Consider the following 13,435-nt stretch of genomic DNA (forward strand, 5'->3'; position numbering starts at 1 on the left):
TTTCGTAACCCGGAAATTTCGTAAGGCGGCGCATTCGTATCCCGGGGTACCACTGTATTTTGAAGTTTGGAATTCCAGATAAGGGAGACTGAACTTGTAGTTGTATTGTCTTTCCTTTCTGACTATATTTTGATTACTTATACAATCTTGCCACCTGAACTCTCTCCAGTGAGGCAGTATCATCTGTTTTTCGAAACTAAGCAGGGTCAGACCTCACTAGTATATGAATGGAAGACCACCAGGGAATACCAAGGATTTACACATAGGGCTAGGAAAGACTCTTGCCTGAAACTGTGGAGAGCTGCTGCCAGTCACAGTTATCAATAAAGGTCTAGAGAGTCATCTATGTTCCTATATACTTCCTCCATCTATATCCTAAGAAAGCACAAAAGGAAAATGTCTCGATATTGCAACCCATTTACCTGCAGAAATTCTAGTCAAGGTCTGAATTACCATCCATTTGTGCTCAAAGGAACTGGATGAGGTTTCTAAAATGTTTAGGAAGATCTCTTTGAAAAACACCTGTTGATGGCAAATAGAAAAAGAAGTCGCTATGCCTGTACTATAAGCATATATTCCAAGTACATTATTATCATATTCCAAGTACATCTGTTATCACAGTAATTCATTCAGTGCTTGAAAAAAAGCAATAAAGATAAATATATATTTCATTAAAAAACCTATACTTTTGAGAAAGTAATATTTCAAAGATTACCATTTCTTACAAATACAGTACTGTAGTTAACTGAAATAGACTATCAAACAGAAAAATACAAAAAGCCCTCATACCTCAATCTGCATTTTTAAATGGGTTTTAAAGTTTGAGAGAAGGGTGAGGAAGATGGCAAGAGAAAGCTCAAAAACATCAGGAACAGAAGATACTCCGTTTTTAGACAATGCCACACACAGATATTGCTTGATTGCATTTATGAACATTTCATGTGTCCTGAAGACTGGACCAGCATTTTGCAAAACTGAAAGCAGCAGCTGCAGGGATACTATTTTAGAGCGTAGCTCATGGGACCTGCAAACAGTAAACAGAAGAACTGAATCACAACAGTCTCTCTTTCTGGTTATGCTCTTTGTGGGTCATATTATCCAGCTAGAAGAATATGGGAAAGTGCTGATGCTGCTTACAAATTAGTCATTCTTAAATGTTGAGAAATGGTCAAGTCTTTTCAGACTTCAGAGTCTCAGTAAACAGAAGAACTGAATCACAAAGAAATGGCAGAAAGCAGCTCCTTTTTGTGCTTGGAAAAAGGTATTTTTGACGCAGCGGCAGCTTTTTTTCTAGGTTTGTTGCACAACTTGTGTAAACTCTGTGCCGCAGAAACACCGTAAAGCCTCCGCACATGCGGTTAGCCATGCTGCTTCCCAGTGGCATAGGGGTGTGCTGCTGTCTGAACACCATGCCCCACACCGCCAGGAAGCTGGTTCTTTTTGCCAATCTGTACCGGCCCTAAGTCTCTGAAGCAAAGGAATGCAATTAGTCCCATTAGTACTGACACAATTATATTTTAGACATTTTGATGGTAATATCCAGCCCTTATGGGCTATTTTACAAAAGCAAAAAGCCTTTATCTTTCCATACAAACCTGCTTGAGTCTTAAGATCTCTGTGGGAAAGCTTTCTCTTAGTCCCACCACCCTTATGGGCCTCTTTTCATTAGTGGGCAAAACTCTCTCTATTTAAACAGGACTTCCACTTTTAGCTGGTGAGAGTTGGTGTTTCCAACGTGGGATGCCCACAGCCCCAGGGTATGCAAGATGGAATTTCAGGGGGTGTAACAAAAATACTTATGTGGATCTATATTCAGTTCTTAAGACAAGAACAAGGAATCACTTGAATCCACAGGAAGACCTGGAGATTGCAGTCAGTGAAAAAGTTCCATGTTTTGACAAAATCATGACTGAGAAACAGGAACAAAGAAGTAATTTAATTTTATGTTCACAACTGGGATTGATTTTATTGTTTACATTTTTTCTGAACAAATTAGAATCTAATTATTCAAATTTAGATTTGCATTTTATGCAGTAAATTTAAAAGCCTATTTTTAAAGTTCAGTTTGTTCACCCACAGTATTGTATGTTCAAAGATATAGTCGTGTTAGTCTATAGAATCAGTACATAGAGAGATCTTGTAGCACCTCTGAGACTAACTGCAAGAAAGAAATTGGCAGTATGAGCTTTTGTAGACTTCAGTCTACTTCCTCAGATGCTTACAGTGGAGTGGAAACCAGAGACAGTCATATATGTGTGAGGATGTCAATTCAAATTACAAATTCTTTGTGTAAGGGAATGAAGTTGCAGGTCCAGTCTCAATTATGATCGTCAGTGCACAAAGAAACTGGTCTTTGTGCATGGGAATGAACTGGCATATACAGTTTTGCAATGGGACTAGCCTGTGATGAGGGGAGTAGATGAATGTAGGGCACCCCCACGAGGATGGGGTCAGATAGTGTTGAAGTGTGTATAGTGAATAAAGAAACCACTGGTTTTATTTTTATAATTTGAATTGAGATCCACATATACTAATGGCATATATATTGCCGTCCCTCATTTCCACTCCGCTATATGCATCTGAGGAAGTAGACTGAAGTGTACGAAAGCTCATGCTGCCAATTTCTTTCTTTCAGTTAGTCACAAAGGTGCTACAAGATCTCACTAAGTATTGTATGTGCTTCAATACAACTGAAATTAGATCTCTTCATCTTCAAATGTGATATTACTTTTGTAGGGGGTGCAAACATTAATCAAACATTTCCTAGGCGTGTGGTTGGGAACCACTGGGTTAGGGCAATAGGATTTTTTAAAATGACGTGTGCTGCATATTTTATAGTGCTTTAAATGGGTTATTAATTGTCTCATTTGGATGAATAATTGGATTATTTGTTCAATTGTTTAAAAAGTTTTTTAAAACTACATTTTGTTTTAACTTGTATCACATGTTGTTTTGGTTCCCATATTAGGAGAAAAGTAGGATATAAATTAAGTAAATACATAAATGACTAACTAGTTTAATAAGTTAGGGGTGTCCCCTTAGAACAGTGATGGTGAACCATTTTGGATCGCCATGCTGGGGGCAGAGTTTCCACCCCTGGGGGTGGGGCCGCGTGGCAGAGGCGGGGCTTCCACCCTCTGGGGGCAGGGCCTCTGGGGGCGGGGCTTTCCCCCATGCCCTTTCCTGGCCTCCAGCTGTCTTTCAGAGACAGCTAGAAGTCCGGGGGGGAGGATTGGGGGAGGGTGACAGGTGTGCACCTGCCCCTCCTCCGCTTCCCTTGGCCTCCAGCTGTCTCCCACGGCCCCTGCTCCTCTGAGGGGCTTCGTCAGACGTGAGGTGTCCTCCGAAGGACATCTCAGGTCTTGCAAAGCCCTGAGGGGAGGAGAAGGAGGCGTTTGCCCACCCTCTCCTCCTCGGCCTCCCTTTCCTTGGAGTGAACGGGCAACTAGGGACCCGTTCGCTCTGAGGAAAGAGAAGCTGAGGAGAAGGGGACTGGGCATGCGTCCCAGGCCCCTTCTCCTCGGCCTCCCTTTCCTCGGAGCGAACGGGTTCCAAGGCACCCTTTTGCTGCGAGGAAAGGGAGGCTGAGGAGAAGGGGACTGGGTACGCGTCCCAAGCCCTTCCCTTCAGCCCCTTCCTTCGGCCGAACAGGCTCCAAGGGGCCCGTTCAGCCGAAGGGAAAAGAAGTCGAAGGGAAAGGCATGGGCACGCGTCCCAGGCCCTTCCCTACGGCCCCTTCCTCCGGCTGAAAGGGCCTCTTGGAACCTTTCCCTTCGGCTTCCTTACAGCCCCAGATCTCTCTCTTCGGAGGGAGGTCTGGGGCTGGAAGGGCTGCGAGTGAGCCCAGGACGTGGCACGCCGCTGTCTTGGGCTCTTTCACAGCCCTTCCAGTCCCAGACCTCTCTCTTCCGGCATGCGTGCCATAGGTTTGCCATCACAGCCTTAGAAGCTCAATAAGCTACTGTGAACCCGAGCAATAGTGGATACAGCCACAAAAGTTGCTTTTTATATAGTATTAGTCAAGATTTTCTACATTAGCAACAAAAACAGTACAAAAACAACACACTTCAGACAATAATTTGATTTTTCCCCCTTTCCAATCTATATTAGCTTTGTCAAGTGAGATTATATCAGCAATTTAAATTGTTTCTTACTTAGGATCTGGAGGCCCATCACCAAGCGGTTTCATTGAAAGCTTGCACAACGAACGGAACACAAGGAATGCATCCTTCTGAAGGATATGGGAGAACCTGGCAGCTGCCTGAGGTCCAGGTACATCTGTTTCCTAAAAGGAAAAGTCAGAAAAACATTAGCTCAAAATTATTGAAAATTAAAGGTCTTCTGGAGTAAGATTCAGTGATAAATCCATGTCTACAAGTAGTGCATGTAATGATTGTAGAGATGTTTATGTTGCAGTGAAATCAACTTTAAATGACAGAAGGTCTTGTTTGGATGCAACATTAAACAATAGTTTAGCATTCTGAAATGCTGCCTCTGTGCTCTATGAGCTTATGAATTCCTATTTTCTCCAAGTGTTGCCATGATAAGGGATCTAAAAGCTTCTGCTTAATGTTAGATTTACAAAATTACAAAAGCTACAAAAGCTGTGATTAGTCTTACAGTGGTTTGTTAAAAGAATACAGTGGTTTGTTAAAACAAAAATCAACCACAGTTTAAGGCTCAGGTGACACAATAAACTGGAGTTTAATCTAAAATAGAAACAACTAATTTATATTCTATTACTGAGAGAAAATATATTGGAGGATAGCATGTGTGTGTGAAGGGGAAGGAATTCAAGGATCATACAGTTTCAATCTCTTATTGCTAAACCAAATCATGGTCTTGCATTATATCTCAATGCAGTTAACTGTTCTGTTTCTGGCCAAACAACATCACTGTTTGCATTGTCAGAGAACTCTATTAATCTGATTATATCAGGTTCAAAGAAGTAAACACAACAGCTCTAGAACAAACAGAACATTATGTGGGAAACTATTTTAACTCTTTCTAGTTGCATAAAGGAAGGGCTGCATTTCAGTGTGAAACAACATGCATTAAATACCCATATTTACTCGTGTTAAAGTCAGCCTTGTGTATAAGTCGAGGGAAGGTTTTAGGCTTAAAATCATGGATTTTTATATGACCCGTGAATAAGTCGACCATAAAACTTAGGAGAGGAGGTTTTAACATCAGGCTGAGAAGTAAAGAACCGGGGGGGGGGGAGGGAGGAATGCGGCGCTTGATGAGCAAGGATGATCCAGAGAGAGAGAGAGAGAGAAGGAGGATGAGAAGGTTTTAACATCAGTCTTAGAAGGAAGGACCTGGAGGGATATGTGCTGCTTGGTGTTCAGGGATGATCCAGAGAGAGAGAAAAAGGAGGAGAAAAGTTTTCCATGGGACTGGGAAGGAAGGAACGGGGGGAAATTAGGGACGATCCAGAGGGAGAAGGAAGAATGGAAGAGAAGAGTTTTCCATCAGACTGAGAAGTGAATCATCTCACATGTGCCCACACACATCCTGCTTGGCAGCTCTTTCAGAAATCACTGCCAAGGCAAGGGGAGTTGGGCATTGGGGGGCAATGCTCCTTTTAGGATTTTTTGGAGCTACATTATTGTTTTGACCTGTATATAAATCAACCCAGGATTTAAAGATCAATGTTTGGGCATAAATATCTTGACCTATAGTCAAGTATATGGTATCAGATATCTCAGGTTCAGTCTCTCATATTCCTGGAGAAGCAGTCCTGAAAAGCTTACAGTCATCAGTGTAGTTACTATCATCTACTTATTTTATTTATTTTATTCAAGGAATTTATCATCTCTCCATCCACTAGGATCCCTGACTTAAATGCACTAATATGGGGTCGTCTCCTTTTTTACAGTAATATTATTCTAAAAAATTCTTTTTAGAAACAGAACATTGGGCAAAAGAGATGTCAGTCAAAGGTTTAAGTTTAGATACATCCTAACTTGTTAATATATGAGCAATTTAAGCTATTTATAACACAACCACTTATGAAGATTACAAATAAATAAATAAATCTGATGAGGTCCTCCATCAAGCAAGCTGCATACCCCTTTTAGTTACCATATATACTCATCCATAAAACTAAAAATTTATGCCCCAAAATCCCAGGTCGACTTATTTACAGGTCACTATGGTAATGTGATAGCAGCTCTTTCAGATTTCCCCATGAGGTGCAGAGAGGAGTTTATTTCTCTCTAGAGACAAGCAGAAAAGAGTCCTGAGTGATTGATTGATATTGCTGCATGTTTAACAGTCCCTCTCCCGCCCACGCGTCTGGCTGAAACAAAAGCTGAAACTATGAAGCAAAAAGCCTCAATGTAATGTCTCTTGCCATACGCACACATACACACAATAAAGGAGCCTCCAAGTTCTGCCCTCGACCTATCCACAGGCCATGGCAAAATCCATAATTTTTGACCCAAAACCTGACCTCAACTTATACATGCAGTCAACTTATAGTTGAGTATATATGGTAATCAGTTTCCTGGATGTTTAAAACTAATTAAAAAGAGATATTTCTCAGGACCTGAGGAAGAGTACCGTTCACTATAAACACCTCCTGAAAATTGATATCTAGCAGTTTTGTATCCCATGTATAAGAATGACAGACTATAATAATATGGTAAGATGATGGGAAAAACTTTCTCTTTTGCATTGTCCACGTTATGGAATGCTATTCTTTTGAAAACCAAAATTGGCCTGAAACAGACAGGCCAAAAGCAGTAGCTTCCAGCCGGTTTGGCAGTGTGGTATTCAGATGACGCATGCCCCCAAAGTAACCGGAAGCTGCTCTGAAGGCAGCCTTAAGCAGACTGAAAAAGAAGCAGATTTCATCTGCTTCTGGCAGTGGCCTGTTTGCAACAGTGGTGACAGGCTTTTGAGAGCAGGCCATACAGTTGCCACGTTCCTGGGACAACTATGGTTCAATCACAGCTGGAGGCCATAACCTCTATTTCAGCACCAAGCTAAAACTTAGCTCTTTATTAAACCTCCCAGTGTTTTCCATATATAATCAACAGTAAGTCGACCTCATGCATAAGTGGAGGGCATATTTGAGGGCCAAAATGATGGATTTTGATATGACCGGTAGATAAGTCAATGGTAAAACTTAAGGGCATGTAACAAAGGTTATAAAGAATAAAGCAAAGGAAAACAATACCAAAGAACAACATTCCAGCAGGCATAATTGTTTGTGCTCATACTGACCCAGTGCTTCCAGGGCAGATTACACTCTTGACTTCAAAAAAGGAGATGGTTCCTTTTTTAAAAATAAGAGTTAAAGTACAGTACGTACACTGACCCATCGATAAGTCAACTCAGGTTTTTTGGATTAATTTTTTGACCTAAATTTCTAGATTTATACATGAGTATATAGGGTATCATGGCTTGACTGGGCTGTAAAATTATGTTTCAGTGCACATGGTTTTATCTTGTTCCAGATTATTTCAAATTCGGTCTAAACTTTTAAAACTGTTTAAATTATATGGTCTTACACTACTTATTTTTTGTTGTTGTCTATGCCCTGCCATCTTTTGACATAGCATATAAATATTTTAGTTTATAAAATAAATAAAATCTCAGCATGTAAACCGGTTTTCTTGCCAGATATTTGGATTCCAGCTCCCATCACCTATAGACAATGCAAACAAAGGGCAAAGATAGTAAAAATTGCAGTTTAAAACAACTGAAGGGGGTCACGTTAGAGAGGCTGATCTAAATAAAAACATTTTGCCAAAGTATTTAATCCTGATTTTTTTCCCCTTTTGTTTTGTACCCAGAAATCTAGTTCTATTTGTAAACCATCTTAACAGATCGCTTCTATAAAGGACTGTCCATAGATTTTCACAAAATTCCATTACACCTCAGTTGTCTTCACTGCACCAACTACATCTACAGTCGGCCCTCCACATTTGTTGGGGCTAGAGGCCAAGGCCCCCTTGTAAGTGGAAAAACTGCAAATATAAAAAAACAGTATGCTTTTATCTGAAATACCTCTCTAGGCAATCTCTAGGTCCTCTAGTACAATTCTATAGTCAACATCTGCCAAAAGTAGATTACAGAATCATGCTGGAGGACCTCCAAATGCCTATAGAAGTGTTTTCTCTAGGAACGTCTAGGTCCTTCAGCACAACTCTATGGTCAATTTCCAGCAGAGTTGCACTGGAGGCCCTAGAGATTCCTAGAGGGAACATATGAATCAAATCTGCAAAAGTAAAAGCTGCAAATGTGGAGGACTAACTGTATTGTCCAGGAACCAATGGGGTGACATAACTGCTTCTTACAACAGAAATGGAAGGGGATGATTCACTTCTCACCATCGATCCCTCCTACACACACACATACACCAAAACATTTCCCCAGAGAATGGAAAACCGTCTACAGCTATTTTCAGATGGGCTGTTGAGCAGAAGGATGGTGGAATTACCATTCTGCCGGCTGTGGAATATCAAAGTAACATTGGATGTAGGACATCCAATGAGATTGAGTTTTGCATATTTTACTACAAGCCATTCTGGGGAAAAACATTTATATTCATATGGTTGTGTTTTTAATCTACATCCACAAACCCTAGTCCAGCATATTATATGTATATGGAAGCTTTTGTGCCCATCAAAAGGGAGGCTGGCAATTTTTGCAGCCCCCCTGCTGCCCCTCAGCTATGGACTAAGGTATATATGCTATAAAATTATTATAGGAATAGATACCTAGTGACTGTCGCAGAAATGGAAAAACATGCTTCCATCTGATGAAAACTATAGCATAAAAATGTCGTGTCATACAACATTTTCTAAATAATGTTAACACATATATAATGATTTTTGTACCAAAAACATGTTGTTAAGGAATATTATGGTAGCTACTTTATACTCTGTTCTAAGCATTTAAGATGAGGATGAAGTTTACATGAATGGACTGGGGAGTGATTTATTTTGAAACAAGATCTGTCTTCTCACATATTTTATCCTCCCCTCTCTCAAGTTTTATAGTAAATCTACTAAGAAAGTTAAAAAAAAAATCACATTCAGTTCATTGTGCACTTAAATTTCATACTAGATTATCTGTAGATGAGACAGACTGTCTGTCATCTGGAATTCCATTTGTTTGAGAATGTTCACTAAAACCACCAGGTGAGGCAGGAACTGCAGCTCCGAGTTCAGAAAGAATCCTGCTTGATTCAGGTAAAGGTTCCTTTTTTATTTCTTCTTCTAAAGAGACTGAAGAAAACATATATTTGTAATCTTGTAAACAATTATCTCAATATACAGTATAATCTTATTCAGAGGTGTCAAAAAAAGCACTCGTAGAAAGCATTACAAAAGCATTAGAATGTGTTTTATTTCATGACAGATATGAGAGATTTACAAGGCTAATATAGAATCCTAAAGGTAGAAGAGTACTAGGTTCGTTTCTAATCGAAACTCTGGCTTCCTTTCACCAAGGTCTAGTCCTGGAGGAAAGTTTTTAAAAGAGGATGTTTCTTTGAAGGTATGAAGAAAAAGAGACACTTCCCCAAAGAATTTTTTACCTCTAACAGCTGAAGTGACCACATCCTCCAAGATGCTTTTAACAATGGCTTTGCCTCCATCAGTTTCTTCTTCTGATAAAATATATGTTAAAAAGTTATTTGAAAATATTGCAATGTAGTATTTTTAAAGGATTAGAAAAACTCTAATGCAAGATACCATTTTAGAATTCACATTTGTCCTTCTGTATTTTTCCTGTTTTTTTTTTAAACCCACAAAGCCTGAGTTAGCTGACCAAAAACATTTAGATCCTGTTTATATAAGAGTCTTCTAAAAAGTCTCTATGTAGCAAGAAGCCTGAAAATAACTGTAGCAACTACACTGGTTCTGCATCCAGCCACAGAACACAGTTTTCTCTGGATGGTGGACACAGTGAGCAGAATCAAAAGCAGATGCATGTTGTCTTCTGTAGGCTTCATGTCATGCAGAGATGCTTACTATGCAAACCTTGTAAACAACCTCTAAAAGGAAATACACTTCTTGTGTGATATGGTAGTTTCAAGATTGCAAATAGTGAAATAACTATGAACGTGTGGTGCAAGGAGATTAGAACCTGTCCCATCTTTGACATCTAAAGACGGCTGAGCATCAGCAACTAACTTTGCTGTGATGTAAGCCACCTGACATTTGTAATACAATCAGGTATAATCTATAGAGAGAACAGAGTGGCAAATGCATATTCTTTATAAAGATAAGAATACTGTAACTGAAAAGTCCCTCAAATTAAATGGGGGCACCCTTCACTGTCATGCAAACTATCGTTGTGGCATGCTTCTTCTTTATTGTCGTTGTTCTTTCCAAATTATGGTGAACCTAATGCAGTTTTCAGAATTTCACTACATCCCACTTGGGAGGCAACCCACCATATAGGAAGTGGTTTATTGACAGCTGACAAATTGCTTATTACAGTTGATCCATCCAGAACAGTGAAAGAAATAATGTTCATAAGGCTTAAGTCAGCACAAGTTCTAATATTAGGTAATATTTACCAAACACTGAAGGAGTCAAATTGTCCTCTGGTTTCTGATCTTCATTGTCTTTTCCTTCTGGCTCACCATTAGTCAAATCTGTTTTTACTGGAGTTGACGGTTTACTTTCTTGTTGGCTGTACTTCAGTCGACCAATCTTGGGAGACCCTGACATAGTATGAATCATGGGGGACTGGCATCTTTGCTGATTTGATTTCTCTAGTTCCCTTGACTCTTGAATCTTAAAAAAGCACACACATACAAAAGAAGGAAACATTTTTCCAACATACTTTGCAGTACATTATAAAATGTACATTAAACAACATTTAAAACGAGAAGGCAGGAACAAATATTGCTGGATATGTTAAGAAGTATCTCTATTCCTCTATCATCAGGTTTGCCCAAAGATACCTTCCAAAGTGAATTCTGAATTTCACCATATGAAAATTCATCTTAAATAGAAACCATATTGCCTGTTTTAAGGAAAACAGAAGTAGTTTATCATTATATAACTTAAATCTAACTTCCAGACAGGAAGGACACTTGTCATTGCTCACAAATGACATAAGACAGAACCTCAAATATGGAGAAGAATAACACCAAGATAGAAACATGCCACTTCAGAAAGGTAGAATTCCAGCCTGCATATTGCATATATAATGTCATGAAAACTCCTTGTCCACTAAACTTTAGTTTGGAGAACTGCAATATAACATTTACATTGAATCAGAGTTCGCTTTTCCTGCTTTGCTGTAACCATAGTTTTTTTGTCTGAATTAGGCAAAGAATAATTGCTATGAATCAAACACTGTCTCCAATCCATGGATATGGAGCTACTGTCTGAAATCTGTTTTGCACATTATGCTGGTTTAGAAGCAATTTCGGCTAACCATGTTTTGCCTGAAAATAAAGTGAGTTATGGTTATAGCAAACCCCCCAAAAGTGGAGATTCTCTAAAAGCAATAGTGGAACATGAGCATGGAGGAAATGCAGAAGTCTGTGGCATGCCCCTTTATCCTCTAAACCACAGTTTAAATTATTTGATTAATACATGTGTATTAATACATGTGTATTGAATCTTTCTTTCTTTCTGCCTCTGCATTATCTCTAAGATGAATTTGGCAGCAAAAACCCAAAGGAGAAGTAGCAGAAATCCATTACTTTTCAAGGCTGTATACAAAAGACATATTGATAAACATTTATTACATACAGCTTGATTTTCCATCCGAGTGAAAATGACATTCAGCATTTGAGTGAGGGTAGCCTTGGCAGTTGTCTGATTAATGAGATTTTTACTGGCAAGATAGATGTTGTAGCATGTTCTTACAGTCTGAAGGATTGTTCCCTCATGAATTTCTATATACGGAGACGTGACAGCAGTGAGAAGAGCCTGAGAAAAATACATATACCACAATAATAACAGCTGAGCAAAAAAGAACAAACGTTATCTTTAAATAATGCATTATAGAAGCAGAAGTAGCAATTTATAGGACTAGTAAAGAAAAATCAGCCTTTGAAACATGAATTAAGGGAAGTGAATTTTTACATTCCTTAATCCTTTCAATGACTGTCTCAAAGCAAGAAATGAAAACTCTGATATACCTTATCTTTCTTTCTAGACTTCTCAGGGCGAAGGGAATGGACATAAAGAAAGCAGCAGCTTCTTGTTAGGGAAAATACAAAATCCTCCATAACTACTATTTTAGGGCACTCTTAACATTTATATCCTTCAGAGGCTGTGAGGGTTTTTTTTTTTACATTTTCTTTTGCTGGATTATAAGGGACAACACAGGTGCATGTGGGCCTGTTTCCATATTTGTAGTACAAAAATGAATCCCAACAGTTTGTTCTTGCATTTTAGAACTCCTGGGGTTGGATCTAGGATCTGTCTTTTTCTGGTGGATAAGCTCCACCTAACAAAAATGTTCTTCAACCAATTTAGGAGGGAAAGCCCTACACACCAGACTCACGGCAATCAGCAAGATATCCTGAGCCTCTGTGTAGCATTTTCAGGGAGTAGGATGTGAGAAGAGGGATAAGGAACATATGCTTCTGACAATGAAGCTCTATATGCTTAAATCTGGTGACTTTTCACATTCTTAAAACAGGGGAAGGTTAGCTTGAAGATGGCACCTTATTCCAATGCTTCGTGATATCAGTTAATAGCTGGTAAGCAACACGAAATGAGATCCAAACCCAAGGTGTTAAAACAAGAACCTAGATCTTCAAGAAATAAACTAAAGCGAGTTACACATGCAATTTGCAAAGTGATGTTCATGTGTGGCAGAGAAATGTTTAACATTCATTTGCCCTATGGAGTAACACAAATCTGCTACTGAAATACAGTCTATGTTCATACTGAACAAATGACTGAATCTTGACTGTACAATACAATACATGAGCTCACTAAATTAGATTCAGAGATTCTCCCACACTAGAAGGTGAAAGGTCTACTAAAACATTCTATAAAATAGGCTCTATAAAATACCTTTATTATTTGTAATTGAACTCCTTCATCAGTCTGAGGACCCTGAAAGCAATTACAGATTGTTTCAACAATGCGGTCAATCAGGCGCTTTCCAGGAGCTCCGCTATCTGGAGCATTTCCAGTGATATGCCCATATGCAATAAGTTTCTAGGGAGAAAAAACAACAACCAATATTCTGCATTATAATCATTTTCAAGCAGTGAACCCATTAAGTCATTTAAATAAGCAAAATAAAAGGAGAGTTTCACTAATAAATTCTTGGGGCAAGAAAGATAGGGAAGAAACACTTCAAAATAAATTAAAGCAGGGAGAGGGCCAGACTGAGAAAACATAAATGTGACCTTGCACCTAATGTCTCTCATAGACTTGTATGAAGCAAAAGCTACATTAGAGGTGCTTATTCCAGAATAAGACACATGAATAAGGAA

General features: G+C 39.1%; 1 protein-coding gene across 1 annotated transcript in view; it reads right to left on the reverse strand.

Moving 5' to 3' along the window:
* Positions 1–13,435, reverse strand: part of ARFGEF2 (ADP ribosylation factor guanine nucleotide exchange factor 2) — a 93,534-nt gene that overhangs the window by 58,382 nt on the left and 21,717 nt on the right. Inside the window, exons 4-11 of the mRNA XM_042462506.1 lie at positions 13,008–13,154; positions 11,730–11,909; positions 10,541–10,760; positions 9,554–9,625; positions 9,079–9,242; positions 4,155–4,285; positions 790–1,024; positions 423–522 (exon numbers count right to left, since the gene is read on the reverse strand). Coding sequence (XP_042318440.1) covers positions 423–522; positions 790–1,024; positions 4,155–4,285; positions 9,079–9,242; positions 9,554–9,625; positions 10,541–10,760; positions 11,730–11,909; positions 13,008–13,154 — 1,249 coding nt within the window. The remainder of the gene's footprint in view (positions 1–422; positions 523–789; positions 1,025–4,154; positions 4,286–9,078; positions 9,243–9,553; positions 9,626–10,540; positions 10,761–11,729; positions 11,910–13,007; positions 13,155–13,435) is intronic.

Source organism: Sceloporus undulatus, chromosome 4 (genome assembly GCF_019175285.1).
Source record: "Sceloporus undulatus isolate JIND9_A2432 ecotype Alabama chromosome 4, SceUnd_v1.1, whole genome shotgun sequence".
Classification (NCBI taxonomy): Eukaryota; Metazoa; Chordata; class Lepidosauria; order Squamata; family Phrynosomatidae; genus Sceloporus; species Sceloporus undulatus.